Below are 21719 nucleotides of genomic sequence, written 5' to 3' on the forward strand. Positions count from 1 at the left end.
AAAAAAAAAAAAAGTTTTAAAATCCTAAACATGTAAAAGGAAAATACCAAAAATCTGGTAAAACTAATGCATTAAAAAGAATCTGAAATAACTGCAAAGGAGTACCAGGGAGCAGAGGCATTTGGGGCTGATGCAAATGGTCAAGACCTCAATTATAGTGGTGCTTAAATGGGTGTACACAATTATGAAATTTACCCTGTACATTTAGTATGGATGCATCTCAGTGCATGCAAATTATACCTCCATAAAGTTGGTTCTTTAAAGATTTGGAGAACGACCTAATATAAAAAATTTCCATACGAAGTGTTGAAATGTGGATGCTGATATCATAAGGCTATCATAATAATGGTGTCAGTTCTGCAGCACTCTTCATTGTACCAGGCGCTGCTCTAAATGCTTTTACATGTATGAACTCATTTGTTCTTCTTAGCAGCCCTCTGAAGTGGCTTAGTGTGATCGCCACTTTACAGATGATGAAACTGGGACACAGAGAGGTTAAATAACTTGCTCAGGGTCACAAAGCATGGACCTGACAGAACTGGGATCTGAACCCACAAAGTTCAACTTCAGAATCTGTGATTTCATGCACTGTCATTAAAACCTTTAAAACTCCTTGAGAAACAAATTTTGCAAATTCCACAAACTGAGCTATTTGGCAAAATGACCCTCATCAAACCGAAACAAAGCTATGGAGATACAACTTCTTTCCACACCATAGATCTCACTTGCAAACTTAGGTACATGGTCATTTGTTTTGTGTCTGAGCTCCCTCCAGGCCACAGGTTCCATGAGGCATATCCATAATACCAACCAGGCACAAGGCATACACATGGCAACTGTGTTGAAACTACTATTTGAAAGAATAAAGAAACAAATGAGTGGTCCAGGAATGCACAAACGCATGTGTTTACACTTCAAGCATCACTGTAGATAGAAATTTTGCTCACGTGTGTGTGTGTGTGTGTGTGTGTGTGCACGCACTAGTTTCTTAAGTCAAAGTAAAGGTTATTCTGATTAATAAGCTATCCTACGGTTACTGAACACATCAAATGTCACTATGAGAATATATAAAATATTTCGCATGTTTATACACCAAGTATTATGCTTTGCATCTTAATATATCGTCTCATATAAACCAGACAGTGTTTCTCTAAAAGAGGTGTAATTATCACCCCAGAGCTAATAAATGGTTTACACACAGGCCTACCTGACTCCATAGCCTGAGCTCCTATCCATCATGCCCAGTAATCTTACAAGTGGTTTCAAATTTATCTGAAAGGAAAACAGAATTTTCCTTGCCAAATTAAAGCTGTGGAGTTGGCACAGGAAGATATATGTATATGTACATATACATATACATACATATATATATGTATATACACACACACACATATATATATACATATTTATTTTATGATTCAGTTAAATCTTTCAATTGAAGAAAGAAGAATTATATATAAGTGATGAATTATAATAAGTGATGCTAAGGAAATTGGTTATCTCTTAGGACAAAAATAAAATTAAACCCATATACAAGTTTCCATATAGATTAAGTACACACACACACACACACGAGATAAATGAAGAATATTTTTTTTTAATCTTGAAACAAGGACAATCTTTCTAAGACAAAAACCCAGAAATCATAAAGAAAAAAGTAAAAGGGCTATATAAAGTTTTTAAGCTTCCAAGACAAGCATATGGCTAGGAAAAAATATTTAAGGCACCTTTACCAGACAAAAAAGTATTTATTCATAATACGTAAAGAACTCTCTTACAAGTCAATGAGAGACAAACAACCAAAACACTCAATAAAGGGTGTGAAAAGTACTGTTCAGTGAAGAAGAAATCCAATAGCCAATAAACTTGGAAATGTGCACCTAAAAAGTAGTAGCAGTATGCCCATATGATTGACAAGAATATACAAGACTGATAATATCCACACTTGACAGAGAGATGCTGGAAAGCAAACACATACCTTTGCTACAGTCTATATAGAAGTCAGTCTTACAGTATCTATTTTAAAACTTAAATGCATATACATGGATAGCAATACTACTTGTAGGAATCTATGCTATTAGAACATTCATACACACACACAAGAATCCATCTGCTATGGAACATATTATATTGGGAAAAAGTTAGACACTACCTAAATGATCTTCTACACAGAAATAGTAAAATAAATTACAGCACCATTACATTACCCAATTCTCTTCAGTCATTATATAAAGAATAAAACAAACCATGGAAATATCTCTAAGAAATATTAAATGAAGGGGCGCCTGGGTGGCTCAGTCGGGAAAGGGTCCGACTTTGGCTCAGGTCATGCTCTCGCAGTTGATGAGTTCAAGCCCTGCATCTGGCTCTGTGCTGACAGCTCAGAGCCTGGAGCCTGCTTTGGATTCTGTGTCTCCCTCTTTCTCTGCCCCTCCCCCACTCGTGTTCGCTTGCATGCGCTCTCTCACTCTCTATCTCTCAAAAATAAATAAAACATTTAAAAAACGAAATATTAAATGAAAAGCCTAGTCCTTGGAAAGATACAGGGAATATATTCATAAAAACTCAATGCTGATTTCCTCTGAGAAGGAGAAAGCAGGGAATGGTCAATGGAAAGATCACGCTTTGACTTTTGCATCACTTAGATCTTTTACAACAAGAATGCTTTTATGTATTATCTATATAATGTAAAAAATGAACAATCAGAACAATTTTAAAAAGCTTAAAGTATTACTTTGAGATAAGCAGATTCAACATTCCTAGAAAAAAAACTCCTGCAAGGTAAAGTAACATGACATTTCAACTAATTTGTTTTATAACCTACATGTTTCCATGCCCAGGATAAGTAAGCAGCACATTCAGTCCCTAGACAACATTTTTTTTTTAATTCTTTATTTAGAAATAATTTTAAACTTAAAGAAGTTACCAGAATAAGAACGGTAAAAAGAACACCTGTGTGCCCTTTATTCAGATTCATCTATTATTAACATGTTGCCCCATTTGCTTTATAATCTGCTCTCCCCTCTCCCTTCTACCTCCCTTGTCCATCTTTTCTACCTAGGTACCTAGCCACTAATTATTTTCTGAACCATTTGAGACTAAATTGCATATATTGTGGCCCCTTTGCTGTAAATACTTTAGTGTGTAGTTCTTAAAAATAAGGATAGTCTCTTATGAAACCACGGTACAGTCATGCACTTCAATAAATTTAACTACCTGAAACTACTGTCCATATTCCAATTGTGTCAGCTGACCCAACAATTCTCCTTTTTGACATTTTTCCCTTGCAGTGTAGATCTATCTAGCTGTCATGTCTCCTTCACCTCCTTTAATCTAGAACACTTTCACAACCTTTCTTGTCTTTTATGACATTGACATTTTTGGAGAGCACAGAACTCCCCTCCTTTTTTTGTAAATAGAACCTTCCTTATTTAAAGTTTCTCTGATGTTTCCTCATGATTAGATAGATACAGGTTAGGCTACTACACAAGGGACACTGTGTCCTTGTCAGGTCATTTGTGTCTGGAGGCACACATATTCATCTGCCCCCACTAGTGACAGTAATTTGGATCACCTGGCCAAGGTGTTGTCTGATTTCTCCACTACATACTTATTATTTTTGTCTTGCAATTAATAAGGAGTTTGTGGTAAGACAGTGTAAGATCGTGTAAATATGCCCCCCATCCAAATTTGCCCCTAGATTTAGCACATTGGTGATAGCTGCCTGACTCTGTGTTTACTAATGATAGCTAAAAACTGATTTTCCAACTCCAGCACTCCCTCCTTTTACTGACAGTGAAAGTCCTCCCATATCCCCATTTATCTATCTAGTTATCATCAATATAGGCTCAAGGAGTCCCGTTATTTAAAATGCCTATACACAGGGGCACCTGGGTAGCTTAGTCGGTCAAGCGTCCGATTCTTGGTTTTGGCTCAGGGCATGATGGCACAGTGCATAAGTTCAAGCCCTGCATCAGGCTCCACACTGACAATGTGAAGTCTGCTTGGGATTCTCCCTCTCTCTCTCTCTCTCTCTCTCTGCCCTTCCCCTACTCACTCTCCCTCGTTCAAGAACAAACAAATTTTTTAAAAATAAAAATAAAATGCCTACACACATTACTGGCTTAAATTGTCCCCAATTTGTCCTGGGCAGCTTTTAAATTTCTCACTCTTTATCCCCTCTGAGCATATTCTATCTAATACCTAGAACTTGCTTATTATGAGAATTCTGTTTTGCCAAGGAATTTTACAAGATTAAGGCACATCAAAATTTTAGCAATAAGATGCAACCATTGTTCTGATCCTCCTAACAAAAATGAGGTAGGTAGCCAGTGACTTACACACCAATGTACGTTACAAAATTGGCTTTATTACAACGAGAATATTAAAGGTCTGCTTCATTTGCTGCCACCTGAAGCTGTTTCATTACCAATTCTTAGCTGTTTACTCATTGCTCTAAATACTCGGAGGGGAACTGAAAAGACCATCAGCATTTATATCACAGTAACAGACGTCTAAACTCTAAAACTAAGTCTCTTTATTTCTTTTTAAAAAATTTTTTTAACGTTTATTCATTTTTGAGAGACAGAGTCAGAGTGCAGTGGGGGAGGAGCAGAGACAGAGGGAAGACACAGAATCTGAAGCAGGTTCCAGGCTCCGAGCTGTCAGCACAGAGCCTGAGAGGGGCTCGAACTGAGTGACCGCAAGATCATGACCTGAGCCGAAGTTGGACGCTCAACCGACTGAACTACCCTAACGCCCCTAACGCCTTCTTCTTTTTTTTTAAATCACTTTTTTTTAATTGAGAGAGCTATCTGTACTGAAAACTTGCAAAACATATGCAGCCAACCTGAAAACAAAGCACTGCCAAAATTAAGAAGCTGAAAAGCACCCAGAAATAACAGAAGAAATCAATCGTAATAGAGTTTTGCTCGAGTCATAACTGACATTTGAAGAACTTCAGTATAATTCAGAGACAGGAGTTCCTGCGAGCCTTGAAGATTTACTGCAGAGGAAGTGGACCGACTCTGGGTGAAAATGAAGCTACACCCACTAAGATTCCCCTGTACAAGATCCAGAAGGCTAAGGCCATTTTCCTGCCCCTTTCTGGCCTTTTCTGCTATCAAACAGGAGTGACGAAGCCGAGGTAGTTTCAAAAGCAGTGCTCCAGCATCCAGTTTCCAGTTCCCTGTAATAAAAAAAGCAGGGGCAATGGAAGCTTCTCTATTCTGGCTTCCTGATCCCTGAATGACAGCTACTGCAAAGTGCCTTGAACATCTGGCTCTAGAATCAGCCAGGGAATAGGAGCACCTCCCCTAAGCAGTCAGGTCAGCTCCGGATGGGACGGAGGTCATTCCCTGGAGGCTCAGCCTAGAGCTGCTCCTTCAGCCTCTCTGTGCATTTTGTAAACACCTATTTCCCTTCCTAAACTCATCTTACTTAAATGACCTACGGCAATTTCTGCTTCCTGCCCTGAAACCCGATGCAGTCAGACAGATGACAGAGAAAAAAATAAACAAGATAATACCCACTGTGATCATATCAAAGAGGAAATAAAAAGGATGCGTGATAGAGAAAAGAGAAAGGCTGCTTTGAAGACAGAGCCTCAGGAAAGCCACACTTGGAACCTGATCTTTAAAGTGAGGACGGAAAGTTAAGAAGGAGCTGGTCATGTGAAGACCTGGCTGACGTCTGCCAGGCTGGGGAAACATGCAAGAGCACCACAGTGGGAAAGTACAGGGTGCGTTCAGCAGATCTGCTGGAAGCCAGGATGGCTACAACACAGGGACCGACGACGGGGAGAACAGCAGATGAGCCAGAGGAGGAAAGCAAAAGGCAGACCACATAGACCACGGGAAGGAGCAAGCGTTTTATTCCAAATGTTACAGAAAGCTTAAAGTTTTAAGGAAGGGAGTAACATGTACTCGTGTCTGTGAATGAGCATGTGGGCTGCAGACTGGAACAGATAGCAGAAGGCACAGGAAGCCAGGAGACCAGTTAGGATGCTCTCCGAGAAGTGAGGGCATGAGAAACCCGTAGTGGTAGTGTGGATGGAGAGAACGGGCAGGCTACAGTAAGGAGTCATGTTCTGGAGTGAGTTTCAACAGGACTAGATTATGAAAGAAATGTGGGAGTAAAAGAAGGGGAACTTTGGGAGGGGAACAGAGATGGAGAATCAGATGAGGCACAGGGAGGGCTGTTTTGGTTAAGCAATACTGTTTTGTTTCCCCCAAAGCCTTGTCTTTGCTCTTGAAATAATTACAGAAAGGACAATTTTCTCCAAATTGCCACAACTGAAATGGAATGAATGCTCCGTGGTCTCCAATAAAGAGACAGGAGTTCATTCAAGCATGTCACACATCCCTGAGGGGAGCCTAATCTACTGTCCTGTGAAACCTGCTTCCCCAGATATACAGACCTGAAGTTCTGACTCTTAGCTAAATTCAAATATAACCTCCTCCTCCACAAACTACAAAGGGGGGTAAAAACAAGTAAGCCTTAAGAAGAAGAAATGATTCCTTGGGAATGCAAATTGGCGCAGCCACTCTGGAAAACAGTATAGAGGTTCCTCAAAAAACGAAAAATAGAACTACCCAATGACCCAGCAATTGCACAACTAGGTATTTATCCAAGGGATACAAGTATGCTGTTTGGAAGGGGCACATGCACCCCAATGTTTATAGCAGCACTATCAACAATAGCCAAAGTGTGGAAAGAGCCCAAATGTCCATCGATGGGTGAATGGATAAAGAAGAGGTGGTTTATATATACAATGGAGTATTACTCGGCAATTGAAAAGAATGAAATCTTGCCATTTCCAAGTATGTGGATGGAACCAGAGGGTATTATGCTAAGCGAAATCAGTCAGTCAGAGAACGACATATGAGGACTTTAAGATACAAAACAGATGAACACAAGGGAAGGGAAGCAAAAAGAATATAAAAACAGGGAGGGGGACAAAACAGAAGAGACTCATAAATATGGAGAACAAACTGAGGGTTACGGGAGAGGTTGTGGGAGGGGGGATGGGCTAAATGGGTAAGGGGCACTAAGGAATCTACTCCTGAAATCATTGTTGCACTATATGTTAACTAATTTGGATGTAAAAAATAAGTTTTAAAAAATAAAGTGTAGGAAAAAAAGAAGAAAATGATTCTTTGATTCTTTCTAAGCTAATAGCTCTACTTTTTTAAATGTCAACTATAATTGGATAGATTTTTTTTAATTTTTTTTTTTTTTTTCAGAGAGAGCACAAGTGGGGGAAGGGCAGAGATAGAGGGACAGAAGATCCAAAGTGGGCTCCACACAGAGGGCAGGGAGTTGGATGCAGGGCTTGAACTCACGAACTGTGAGATCAATGACCTGAGCCAAAGTCACTCAACCGACTGAGCCACCCAGGTGCCCCAATAATTAGATACATTTTGATTTGTGGAGCCTCACATCTCAGTAAAGTCATCTCATCTATTTATGGGAAAAAAAAGTTTATTCTTTGATGAAAATGAATTCCATGAAGCTCAATCGTTTCTATTTGGAAAAGCTGGGAGAAATACCACATACACACATATGCTATTATCACCAAACAAGCAAACTGTTAGAAATGTGAACACCTCAAGCTTCTAAAAGCATCAAGTGTGTGAATAAACTCCAGTCATCCTCATTTTGTGAATGCTCCCTATCTACCCCAGCCAGACCGCATGCTATTTCACTCAGCCCCGCTGCAGGAGTGAGGAAACTATGGTTCCACCTGCCTTGCCCTTGGTTACCTGGCTTAGGCAAGTTCTCCATAAGGACATTTACCACTGTTTGAATTTGAAAATAAAAAAACAAACAAAACTGGGGCGCCTGGGTGGCTCGATCGGTTGAGCGTCCGACTTCGGCTCAGGTCACGATCTCGCGGTCTGTGAGTTCGAGCCCCGAGTCGGGCTCTGTGCTGACCGCTCAGAGCCTGGAGCCTGTTTTGGATTCTGGGTCTCCCTCTCTCTCTGACCCTCCCCCGATCATGCTCTGTCTCTCTCTGTCTCAAAAATAAATAAATGTTAAAAAAAAAATTTTTTTTAATTAAAAAAAAAATGAAATCTATACACAGATGCTATTCAAATTAATGGCTGCAACTAAGTATTTATAGTATGACAGGCCCTGGGTGAGGTGCCAGGGTTGCACCTGGCATCTCTAAGATGGGCAGTAGAATCCCATTTGACTAATGAGAGACTGAAGCTCACAGAGAATCAGATTAAGTAACGTGCCCCTGGTCACACTGCCAGCAAGTGGCAGAACTCAACCCGTGTCTGCTAACCTGTAAGCCCACCCATGTTCCTTCTACTTTCTCTCTCACATGCCTTCCTGAGAAGACACACAACAAATCGAAATTTCAGGGATGCTTTAAAAAGAGGCTGATTTCATTTGATTCTTCGTCCCACTTGAGACTTCAGCTGTGGTGACAGCCCCTTTCATTCTACTGCGAATGGCTTAGAAATGCAATTGCTTGTTTATTCCTCTAGCAAGAACTAAACATATTGGATAAAAAGCTAAGCATACTGGGTAGAAATCTGCCTTGGGAAATGAACTAGAAAATCAGGAAAAACCTTTATCCATGTACACTACTCATCTGCTTTCTTGCAAATGGGACAAATTATTCATTTGGACACAAATTACATGTAGCCCTCGAACCTCTCTTCTGATGATATTGATAGTGTAAAAGCCAAATCAAGTACTGACCCAAATGCACCTTGCTCTCCAGTCCTGTTTTTTTTGGATGCCTAACACTTTTGCATTATCCCTCTGATATATAATGGCATCTCATTTTTATTTCTGCCTGGGAAATTTTGTTTTCTCCTAGCAATTTTAAGTTTTTCAATTATTTTAAGTGTTAAAGTGTATTGAGGTGAGAGCAAATGGGTACAAGAATCTTTATGGGGTGTGGAAATGTTCTTAAATTGGATTGCGTTGGGGGGGGGGCAAAATGGATGACGGGGGGTCAAAAGGTACAAACTTCCAGTTAAAAAATAAGTAAGTCCTGGGGATGTAAGGTACAGCATGGTGACTATGTCTAATAATAACATGTTGCATATCGGAAAGTTGCTAAGAGAATAGATCTTAAAAGTTCTCATTACAAGAAAAATAATGTAACTATGTATGGTGACAGATGTTAACTAGGCTCAGTACGATGATCATTTTGCAATATATACAAATATCAAATCATTATGTTGTACACCTAAAACAAATATAATGTTTTACACCAATTATGCCTCAATTTAAAAAAAAAAAAAAACTGGACTGTGGTGATCTATGAACAATTCTGTAAACTTCCTAACAATCACTGAATTGTAGACTTAAAAAGGAGTCAATTTTATGGTATGTATTTACACCCCTCAATAAAGCTGTTTTGATTTTCAAGTGTACTGAAATAAGGCTAATAGATATGGAGGCGAATTCTCCTTCCTGGTTGAGAAGATAAAAACATCTCATTGTTAGAAACCCCTGAAGGGAATTCCTTTTCTGCTCTAGAGAAGAAGGACCACCCTTTCCTTTTGGAACAACGGAGCGTCTGCATCCCATCCCTGCCAGATGTCGTGGCACATATGCCAAAAAAGGATTATCTCATCTTCGAGGCAGCCAGCAATGCTGCACAGTTATTAAGCACCTCCACAGGACGGAAGGAGGGAATATCTAAGAAGGCTGGAGGAGGAGAGGTGTCCCCAAGTCTTCAACGACGAAGCAGAACTGGCCAGGTGACGAAATGGCATATCCAAAGCTGGGAAGTGAGAAAGGACTGACCTGGGAGCTGGGGCACACAAGGGGAGCTACAAGCACTTCAGCATGGCTGATATTAGTCCTGTTAAGAATGCAAACATCTGAGGGGCGCCTGGGTGGCGCAGTCGGTTAAGCGTCCGACTTCAGCCAGGTTACGATCTCGCGGTCCGTGAGTTCGAGCCCCGCGTCAGGCTCTGGGCTGATGGCTCGGAGCCTGGAGCCTGTTTCCGATTCTGTGTCTCCCTCTCTCTCTCTCTGCCCCTCCCCCGTTCATGCTCTGTCTCTCTCTGTCCCAAAAATAAATAAAAAGGTTGAAAAAAAAAATTTAAAAAAAGAATGCAAACATCTGGGAGCCACCCCAGCCCCAACCTACTGAATAGGAACGGCTCATGCGCGGGAGCGTAGGAATGTGCATCTTAACAAATCACCCACTGCCCTAACCTGGTGACGTATGCCCACTAAAGTGTGAGAACCAATGAGCTAGATTCTAGGGAAGGCCTTATATGTCGTGCTAAGGTGTTTGCATGATACCTTAAAGGCAGGGGTGCCTGGGTGGCTCAGTCGGTTAAGCCTCCGACTTCGGCTCAGGTCATGATCTCACAGCTTGTGAGTTCAAGCCTTGCATCAGGCTCTGTGCTGACAGTGCAGAGCCTGGAGCCTGCTTCAGATTCTGTGTCTCCCTCTCTCTCTGCCCCTCCCCTGCTCACGCTCGGTCTCTCCCTCTCTGTCTCAAAAATAAATAAAGATTTAAAAAAAATACTTCGAAGGCAATGAGAAGCTGTGAACAGATTTTTAGTAGGACTTGAACTTTAGGAAGAGCAGTCTGGCATGGCACATTGCTTTGGGGTTGAGCAAGAACCCTAGAGCCCCTCCACACCAGGAGTGCACACACACTGTCCCCTCCTTTACCTTTTAATTTAACCTCTTACACCAAGTAACTGAACACAAGCATACCTTTTACAGGTCACGGTCTCCTGTTAACATCTAGGTGTTACCTGAAAAAGACTGTAACAATGCCACAACATTCACCAGTGTTAAAGAGGGGATGGTCCTGCACAGCATAATGTCTAGAAAAACCAAAGGTTACCATATATACCACTACGTGTCAATAGGGAAAAGCCATTTTCAAAATATGAGTGAGAGTACCAATGCCTTCCTGACAAATATCCACACTTTTCTGCTTTGAGCCTCTGTTTCCCATTCTCTTATGGTTAAGTGGCTTCCCCCCACCACCTCAGGGAAGGAAAGGGTGAGGACTATAAACGCAGAACTGACCGGGCTGGAGTCCTGGGAGTAGCCTGAGAGGTACCTGCATCTATCCTAAAGGAATCCAACTGCTGGACAGGGGTTGTGCCAGAGCCTGGATGGGCCAACCCTCACACAGCCAGTTTCTTACACAGTTGGGAGAACAATGTCAAGCATCCACACGTGCAGCCTCAACAACAAAAGAGCCAAGAGCCAACATTTGTGCCCCATATGCTAAGCCCTTTATAGGACTTTAATCTCCACAATAACCCACTGAAGTAGGTTTTATTATGTTCATTTCACAGATGAAACCGAAGCTTAATTTAGCCAAGGCAGTACATGGAGGAGGAGTTCAAACTCGTGTCCGTCTAACTCCAGAACGTGTACCGTACCACTTCATGGGATGTGTCAAATAAATTCCTATTTTTTCCTAGTTTTTGATGCTTCTAGGAATATTAAGAAAACAAGCAAATTGAATTCAAAAGGCTTACAACACATTATAAACAACTTACGTATAGGCCCTGAAATCACCTAGTACAAAGGTCAGCAAAATTTTTCCATAAAGAATTGACAAATATTCAGGCCATGTGGGCCATACAGTCTGTGCCCCAACTATTCAACTCTGCAGTTTAGTGAAAGCAGTCACGGGCAACCCCTACACAACCAGACAGGGCTGTGTCCCAATATAACTTTACTGACAAAGACAGGAAGGAAGGGGGCAGAGTACATTTGTCCTTCTAAGTCTGCCACCCTCTGACCTAGTGGGAAGGGCACTGAATGTAGAGTTAGAGCACTTGACTTCTAATGCCAATTCCCTGCCTAAGTGAGTTGAGAGACCCTGGGCCAGTCACTTCCTGTTTCTTGAATGCATGCTTAGAGAGTTTCCCTCTCAGTTGGCTGCAAAAATAAGGTAAAATTATATCTGAACACACAGATTCTTCACCAAACCCCTAAGTAGTAGGCAGTGGCAGCAACATCTTAAGGTAAGCAAAAGGAAAAGAGAACTACCACTTTCAGAGTAATCCTGAAAATGCTATATGCCAAGCGCTTTGTGAAGTAGACCCTTACTTCAGCCTCATCAGCACCTTTACGGGTAGGTACCATTATTCTCGTTTTATAAATGAAGAGCATCAGACAGGTTAAATACATGCCCGAGGTCACAGAGCAAATGGGAAGCCAGGATCTGAACCCAAGCTGGCCCTCTTCAGAAGCTCGATGCTGCCGTGCACAGGGAGTGCTCCTGGGCAGTCAGCCCTCAGCCAGTGATTCTGCACAATGAGTGCTCCTGGGAGAGGCTTTGCAGTGAGGCCTCATTCCCCTCTCTTGAGGAATCTCTCACCCTGTCATCTGTCTTGCCCTCCTCCTTTCAGAAAGATCATACCCTCTTTGGCCTGAGAAATGATGTGAGAATCTGAGGTTTGTTTCCTTTAGTTCTGAATGGAAGGACCGCGCTCATGAGTTGAAAAAAGACCAGGAACTCCAGAACTCTGAGACGGAGCAGTCCAAGGAAGCGGGGAGAGACAGCAGTGGTGCACCATGTGGTTCTGCATCCCAGAACTCAGCCAAGAGTAAGAGTCTATGTGATGAAACATAAGTCTATGGAATTACTCAGGCATGTCTGACTTGTCTGCCTCCTTAACCACTGCATTGCAGTGGACAGTCATTTGTTTAAAACTTCCGAAACAAGTTGAGAAAGGACAAAGCAAAACCAAGAAATAGAATCCTCACTGCTTCTTTTATAAAAAGGTGGGGGGGGTTGGGGGGGGTGGTGTGGAGCCGAGGGGACCGGAGGGGAGGGGAGAAGAGAAGGAAACACATTCCCCGAATACAGGAGGATACATGTGTCTCCCCACTGTCAAAGAAGAAAATAGAAAAAGACCCCAGCTCCCTAGCTGAGCACTGCAGCAACACACACAGCACTGCCCTCCTGCCTCGGCCACACAGCCCCTGCACGCCCCCTACTTGCACGCAATGGCCTCCGACATGCTTCATCCATGCCCAAGCCTGTTTCCTCTGCGGCTCCCTCCGCTTCAAGGAATGAAGGTGTGAGCTGTCCCGCTGCTGCCTGCTGAAATCCACCCCTCAACATCCAGATCAAAACCACCATCTAGATCATCGATGTCAAAGCTGAAAAGCACTTCAGAAATAGATGGTCAATGTCAACTCTTTCACGTTACCTGTGAGGAAACCAAAGCCCAAAAGGCTTAAAGGGACTTGCTCTTCCATCACACAGCTGGGTAGTAAAGACTAGGTCAGGAAACCAAGTCAGCCGCTTGCGGGTGGGGGCATGACATCCTGATGACTGCCCTGTGAGTGTCCTCTCCTCTTCCTAGGAGCGCCAGGGTACTTACACTCTGTCTGGCCTCTCCCCTACTCCAAGTTAGAGTTGTGCGTTTGGGCCCACATTCTCAAGTGTCTGCTCCTTATCTTACCCACCATGTTATCCCAGTGCTTAGCTACACCTGCATACAGTGGGCCTTCAGAGGGCTATAACAGCCACTGACAAACAAAACACCAGAAAAGCACCTGTCTCTCCACCTGGGGTCCTGTCTCCCTCCAATCAGCCTCCACGCACTGCCAGACAAAGCCACCTACAGCATTGGTCTCTCCACACCTCTCCTTAGCTTAAACCCTTAAATGCACATGGTAATACCCACAACTTGGCATGAAAGAATCGGATGGCCCATCCTACCCTTCCAGACTCATTCTCTGCCACCCGGAGCACCACCGACTCTCCCCCCACCTCTATACCTTATGCCTGCTGTTCCCTCTCCCTGGGACACACTTCAAGAACTCCCCTTGTTACCCACTCTCTCCTCATGGTTAACCCCTATTCATCCTGTAAGATCCAGATTTTCTAAGAAATGGCCTCCTCAAGGAGACCATCCTGACTACCCATCCTCCCTTTAGGATGAGGTGCCCTCCTTCTGCGTTCCCAAAGCACCCTGGCAATCCTCCTTTATGGTCTCAGCACAGAGTATTGCATCTATTTGTCTGTATACCTGCTCCCATTCCCTACTAGACCCCAACTTAGAGCTGGAGCTGTGTTTGCCTCTACAGCACCTAGTGCAATATTCAACACATCAAATTAGACTGAATAATTCTTACTTACTAGTTGCAATCAGAGCCAACAAATACATATATGTCACGTTATTTCATTAAAATATTTTAAAATATGTAGGCCCTATGTATATGTCAGCATAATATCAGCAATACTAAGGGGACATGCCTAAGGATCTCAGCAAGGAAGCACTTTACTACACAGCCACAGTCTTTAAATAAAGAGCATAAGTAGCATAATGGCATTTGAACCTTCAGGCATTCGACACTTGAGGAGTCCCTTTAGAGAGGTGTGGTGACCCAACCAATATGGCCAACTGGCCAGGGTGGAGGACCAATATCCACTAAGCAAGGAGTGGGAAGAAAGTTCTGACACAGTCGGGGACCAACAGAAAGCTCTCCCCAGAAAGCTTCACAAGCACTGGGCAGTCTCCAGATACTCATCTTCTGGAAAGTGAGCACACAGTGACTTCAGGAGACCCACCTGAGATGGCCACCGGGTCCCCCAACACTCAGGCCTGAGAAGATGTCAACAAATGGTTAGGTGGAAACCATGAGCCTCACAGAATTCACACTAGCAGATTCACACCGTCGATAATTAGTAACAGCACCCGTGGGCAGGGAACTAAGCTAAGAAGGGAAGGCAAACAGCTAACCCCAGGAAGACCAGAGACCTGCCTAGAAAGAGCATACCTGTGCTACTGGACTTGAGAGGAAGGAAGCGGGTATCCAGGTACGAAGGGACGGGGAAGAGAAAGTGAAGGCAAGTTTCACTGAGAAGGTGGCATTCCAAGAAGAGACAGGATTTCAAGAGACTCAAGGTTGAACAAATCAGGAAAACTGCCGGTTGGTTAACCTGAGGAGGAGGACGTGGAGGCTGATGGCATAAGCTGATGCTATTTTTACCTCCCACTAATCTGCAGAACCAATTTGTAAACACCCTTTCTCAGCCCTGCCCAAATTCACGCACTCATAAACAGTCCCTCAGTAATGAAGAGTCACAGTGAGGGGTGCCTGGGTGGCTCAGTCGGTTAAGTGTCTGACTCTTGATTTCGGCTCAGGTCATGATCTCACTGTTTGTGAGATCAAGCCCCGGGTGAGGTTCTGTGCTGATGGCACGGAGCCCGCGTGGGATCCTCTCTCTTCTCTCTCTCTCTCTCTCTCTCTCTATCTCTTTGCCCCTCCCTGACTCGTGCTATCTCTCAAATTAAGTAACTAAACATTAAAAAAAAAAAAAGGAAAGTCATAGCAAGCCACAAAGGTGAGCATAATCTACATGAGGTACTCCCCCATCCCTGTCCTCTACACCCACCCCTCGTGTGTTAACAGCACCACAGCCCAGCCACACAAGGAACCCAGAATTATCACTGCTCCCCACCCCTCTCCATCCGCTGCCCCTCAAACTGGGGAAAAGGCTCCCAAGACAATTCCTCCTCCATGTTCTCCCTCACATCTGGCCTCTTCTTTCAAAGACCGTGGCCTCTGCTCCACTTTTGTCCTTACCTCCTCCCACATTAACTCTTGCAACAAGCCTCTCGCCCTTCCTGCCGCCACTTCCACAATCTGGCTGCATTACCTTCACCAGATTCTTCTTCCTAAAAGAAATAACCTTATCACACTTGCCTGGCTAAAAAACCTTCCAGATTCCCATTTTTCAGGAGATTTCACCCACACTTAGCATGATGCTCCAGATGCGGTACCACATGATCCAAGCTGGCCTCTGTGGTCTCAGCCCTCACTGGCTCTCCCTCCCGCTGGCTGGGGGCCCTGCTGAACCCAGGTGTGCTCTCATTCCTGCCCATCTCAACTTCCACAAAGCCTATGCCATATCCCACTTGCTCTGCCGGGCACAAGCCTGCTCACCATTCAAGACCCAGTTCAAATGCTATCTATCTCTTTATCTTAAAGTCTCTGTCAGCCCCTAAACTAGGGTGGCATCCCTGTGTTGCACCTGTTGTCCTAGGGTAATTACTAAAAGCATCCCATTTACTCTCATACTGCCCTGCTACGGACAATAAATTACATGACCCTTCTACCTAAAACCTACCTCGATCCAAAGACAGAACTAGTTACTTGCACAAATGTGTCTTTTGCTAAGAGCGTATGTTCCTCAAAGGCAATAATGCTGTCTTATCTTAGTGGGTACCTCCAGCACGTACAGACTGTTAGCACCTGAGACGTACTCAGTGAACACTGGGGGAATAAAAGAATGAATCTGATTCTTGGGCACCTGGGTGGCTTATTGGGTTAAGCGTCCGACTTGATTTCGGATCATGTCATGATCTCACAGGTTGTGGGTTTGAGCCCTGCATTGGGCTCCACATTAACAGTGTGGGGCCTGCTTGGGATTCACTCTCTCTCTCTCTTTCTCTCTCTCTCTCTCTCTCTCTCTGTCCCTCCCCAGCTGGCATGCATGCACTCTCTCTCTTGCTCTCAAAATAATAAACTTAAAAAAAAAAATGAATCTGATTCTTTAAAAAACTGTAGCAATCAATCTTATCTAAACTTCATCTAAAATTCCAAAAATAAATTTTCTAAGTTAGAATTAGATCTCAGAAACCCTGAGCCAAAAAGGCAGACCACAAAAGCACCTGCCACATTAGCCGTTTCTTTCTTCAACCGGTGTTTCTCACTTTTTTCCATATAGCCCTCTTAAGGAGCTCTTTTAGACAATTTTTCCTAACCATACCCACCATGAAAGTTTAATAACACTGAGATGTATATGTGCTTTATACATTAAAAAAGCCAGTATAAAGTTTCTTCTTTTTTACTCAACAATGGATTTGGAATACCTAAATAAATATTTTAAGTTAAAATAAATATTTTAAGTTAAATTGAATATTTTAAAGCTATTAACATTTAACTTTATAACTGTATTTGCTGAGTGGCTTTTAATGTATCAGATTACACATGCAAATTTCCAATTTCTACATAACAATATCAATGCAACCAAATTTTTAACAGACATTCAAAACTGCTATTTTTCAATGGTAAAACAATTGAAAATTTGTCTTCTTAAAAATCACTTTTTAAAGAAGTTATTTTGGGGAGTGCCTGGCTGGCTCAGTTAGAAGAGTATGTGACTCTTGATCTCGGGGTTGTGAGTTCGAGCTCCACACTGGGTGTAGAAATTACTTAAATAAAAAATGAAAATGGAAACTTAAAAAAAAGTTATTTTCAGTGAACTTCTGTTTCACAGAAGAAAAGAATTTTTAACTTAAGTAGCTGCAGATATTCATTCAGATACTACTGATATGTTCTTTTTTTAGTACCTGACAACTACTGGTGGACTGAATAACTTTATTAGGATTAAATAATAAAATATAACCTGTTCCTATTTAATTTTCAGATACCAAGTCATTCATGAAAGCACTCAGGGCCAAACATAAGCAACATCCACAAGGCATCCAGTGGGTGGCCTGTACATAGGAGGAGGTCACCAGGAGAGACAGAACTTAAAGATCAAGTAACTGATACAAAGTTCTCCAGTCCTTCCCATTTATTTGTCGTAGGTTTACAGTACTGACCTTGCATACATACTGTATATCTGTCATGAACTTGATGTGAACGTTGCTTACGTAATACCCAAGAAAACTCAAGGAAAGAAATTTTAATGCTAAGTAATAAGATATTGTTGATCAAGCTCTGAAGGGCCATAAAACCATTGTAATATCTAAGATGTTTTTGCCTCCCTCCAGAACCCATTTCTGCCACCCTTGAGGTTGCAAGCCCTAACTTCTGTGTTCCCACATTTATCCTCCTAGCAACTAAACGGAAAAACAACAACAAGAAATACCAGTTTACCTAAGAAAACACTCCATCCCCCAGCCACCATGACAGTTTCTCTACCACCATCATCTCCTGAGAAACTCTGAAAGAAAAGGAAGTCCCATTTTATTAGCTCTCCTCCCAAAAAGGAGCATCCCCCCCACAAAAGTATACACTTCTAGAAATGGAAGAACACTTAGGGTTCATCCAGCCCCACCTTCTTCAGATGAGGAAACTTAAAAGAACCCTAAGAAAATGAGACTTACTCAATGAAATCACTAAGCTGTAGATAGAAACCTTATCAGTCTGGTGCCCCATTGTATCTGCGGGCAGATGTCTGCACACATACTGAATACATGGCTAACGGGCAAATTACTGACAGAGAGCCCAGTTCATCTAATTCCTAGCTACTTTTCCAACTATACCGCATGGCCCCCTTCTACTTCCCTAGGATATAAAATAATAGCCACAAAGCCTATCAAATGTATATTAAAGTGTTTAAAAAGCTCCCCGGCTGAAATAAGCCATTTTAGTTTCACACACCCAGTAAAATTGAAGAGCCAGGTCTTGTTCACTCCGGGTAGACATGGTAGAGTGCTCAGGCCAATGAAATGTTAGGGACTTTCTACAAGGAAGTCAAGGGTACCCAGTCCACAATGCACTACTTCCTACTTGCTTACACGGCCTTGAGCTCTATTCTGGAGTTCTTATACACATGTCATATCTCCCTACCTAGACAGAGAACCCTAGAGAGCTAAAACGGTGTCTTCTCTTTCTAAGGCACCTACCAAGTTTCAGCACAGAGCAAATGTTCAATAAATGTTTGCAAAATTTGGGGGCCTGGGTGGCTCAGTCGGTTGAGCCTCCGACTTCGGCTCAGGTCATGATCTTACCGTACGTGAGTTCAAGCCCCACAGCCGGCTCTGTGCTGACAGCTCTACCTGCTTCGGATTCTGTGTCTCCCTCTCTCTCTGCCCCTCCCCCCGCCAAAAACTAAAAAAACATTTTCTCTTTTTTTTAATTTTTTTTAATGTGTAGTTATTTTTGAGAGAGAGACAAAGCACGAACAGGAGAGGGGCAGAGAGAGAGGGAGACACACAATCCGAAGCAGGCTCCAGGCTCTGATCCGTCATCACAGAGCCCGACACGGGGCTCGAACCCATGAACTATGAGATCATGACCTGAGCCGAAGTCAGACACTCAACTGACTGAGCCACCCAGGCACTGCCAAAAATAAATAAACATTTTTTTTAATGTTTGCAAAATTTATACCAATAGAAATGGGGTACTGTGAGGGATAAATGTGAATTTGGCAGGAACAAAAAAATTTGTTTATACTTTGCTCACCTCCTAGGACCAACATAGTACATTACATGTTAACAGGAGCCTAATAGTTACTGAATTTAAAAAAAGAAAAATAAAGCAAATAATGAGAAATTATTAAGAAACATCATTTCTGCTTTTATTCATTCATTTAACAAATGTGTATTTACAAGAAGCTGTGTGCCAAGCTCTCTGCTGTTCTGAGACCTAACTTCCCCCACAGAACTAGAGTCCTCCTCCCTAGCTAGAGTATCTTAACACTTCGGTCCGTCTTGTGGGCAGTGGGCATAGCTAGGATGGCTGTGTATTTCTATAAGCCCAGGACAGTCCCAATTCACACCTACTGTCCAAGTGTTAATTATTAATAGCATCCCCTTTCTTTCTCAACAATGCTCTGGTCTAGACAATTCTATAGCCCTAAGACTACCAAATCTTTTTAGACTAGCAGACTAGGGATTCAAAAATTCACTCCATATTTACTATCTACTTCCAGTCTTGCTTCCTCATCTATAATATGGGCATAACACTGATCAAATTAACTGGTTATACAAAGGGAAGCAGTTGGGAACAGGCTGGAACATCACATTTAGATCATTTTGCCAGGGCCTTGCATGCCAGATATATAAATACTTAATATATAACAGACAGTCATAAAAACTTTTGAGGAAGGGAGTGTATGTATGGCCAAAGCGCCATGAAAGTGTTACTACCTTGATTAAAGAAAAGAACTAAGGAGGAAAGAAAAACAGGAGGCTCTAGGTCATACCACAAAGACAGCCTAAAGCTATAAATAAAGAAAGGTTGTCATGGATGAAAATAGCAACAAATATGCTATTTCATCACTTGCCTTTATGTGTAGTGTAAAAGTTTCAACAATAAATACATGCAACTTAGCAAATTGTGGCTCATTGTTTTGTGGTCTTGGGGGTCCTCAATGCAAGGGACTGGCTGTAAGGAAGGTTCTCAATGACCCGGCTTGCCCTCTTGCCGGTCAGTCGTGTAAAGGAGCTGTAGTTTGGTTTTTGTTTCGTTTTTATATTAAGGGCTACACTGAGAACACAGTTCGTTGTCAGGAGTTTTCCAACATGAAAGAGATGGGACTGGAATCTTAACCCGCCTCCTCCAGATCTTCCACTATTGCATCATTTGAAACTAAACCTCCTCCAGCAGCGACTTGTAAAATTCAAGTCAGGTAAAATGGCAGCAGCAGCAGCAAATGTGGGTGCTGCTGCCGGCCTCAACTTCCAGCGCACGAGGGAGCGTCTCTCCGGAACTGCCAAGTGCTGCTGAAAGGAACAATCACTAAATCAACAGGTCCAGCGCGCGCGCCAAAGGGTGCTCAGACCCCCGCGCGCCCGCCACCGGAGGAAATGGCTATTTAAATACAGTGGAGAAGTGAAGAGGCCGGAGTCGGTTCTCTCCCGTCCACCACCGCCACGGCGGACCTGCGTGGGAAAGGCCCGTGCCCTGTGGACTGCGGAGAAAGCACCAGTTCCTGGGCTGCTGCTCCGGTCCTGCAGCCCTCCGGCCCCTCGGCAGCCCGTGCTCTGTCCGCTCGCGCAAACACCCCTGGGGCTCCTTCCTCAGCCTGTCCTCCTCCTGTCACCGACTGAAGCCTTTCGGTTCTGCCACCTGGAAACTTCCACAGAAGTGAGATTCCACAAACCCCGAGGGCCAGTATCGGGACTTCAAGGTCAGACCTCAAAAAGCCCAGGCTCTCCTGAACAGTCTCAGAACAGCCCAGGGCTGCGAGTCCCGCGCTCCCGCACACTCGCACCCAACCACCCGCCGACCCGACGTGGTATCCTCTATCCCACGACCCCGCGGTGCCGGCGCCCCAAACTCCGCAGCGCCTCCGCTCCGAGCGTCCTCCTCGCGGCCGCAGGGAAAGACCTCCCAGGCCGGGTGCCCTCCCCACCCCGCCCCCCCCCCGCAGCCCCTGCCCCTTCCTCCGAACCAGAGGCTGCCTGTCCCAGACTGGGGGACCAAGGGGGCGGACCCTGGCCGTCCCTGCCGGGCTCGCTCATCCCTCCCGGACTCCAGGGACAGTACCCGCACCCCCACCAGCCAGTACCTCGTCCGCCTCCAGCTCTGCTCCGTTGCCTACGAGCGCCATGTTCCTCCTCAGGCTGCAGCCACCCAAAACCCAGACAGGGAGCTCAGAGCCTGCGAGGTTTCTCGACTCGGGACTCAGCACAGCGCCAGTGAGGGAGGAAGGGGGCGGCCCCGGACTCCCGCCGGGTCGCGGGCGGGGCCAGCGCCGAGCTGAGCGAGTGCTTTCCCCGCCCCCGGCGCCCGCAGACCAGCAGAGCATCCATTTCCCTAGCCCGCTCCTAGCGGCCCGCCTCGCCGCAAGCTCCGCCCCCCGCAGGCCTCGCCCCGCCCCCCCACGCGACTCAAACTGAAGAGTTAACCAGGTTCCCGCAACGAGTCTCCGCCCCCCGAGTGGGCGGGGTCACCCGTGGGTAGGGTCACTTGGTGGGCGGAGTCATCTCGCAGGCTGAGACTTCGGTGGTTTGGCCCACGTTCTGGGCGGGTGCTTGCCGAGGCCCAGCATAGTGAGCTCTGCCGAG

General features: G+C 44.1%; 1 protein-coding gene across 1 annotated transcript in view; it reads right to left on the reverse strand.

Moving 5' to 3' along the window:
• TTC39B (tetratricopeptide repeat domain 39B) overlaps positions 1-21477 on the reverse strand; it is a 125332-nt gene extending 103855 nt beyond the window's left edge. Inside the window, 2 exon segments of the mRNA XM_040481291.1 lie at positions 21221-21421; positions 21423-21477. Coding sequence (XP_040337225.1) covers positions 21221-21421; positions 21423-21464 — 243 coding nt within the window. The 5' untranslated portion in view covers positions 21465-21477.
• Between the last annotated feature and the right edge of the window lie 242 nt (positions 21478-21719).

Source organism: Herpailurus yagouaroundi, unplaced genomic scaffold (assembly GCF_014898765.1).
Source record: "Herpailurus yagouaroundi ecotype Mexico unplaced genomic scaffold, PumYag 160, whole genome shotgun sequence".
Taxonomy (NCBI): Eukaryota; Metazoa; Chordata; class Mammalia; order Carnivora; family Felidae; genus Herpailurus; species Herpailurus yagouaroundi.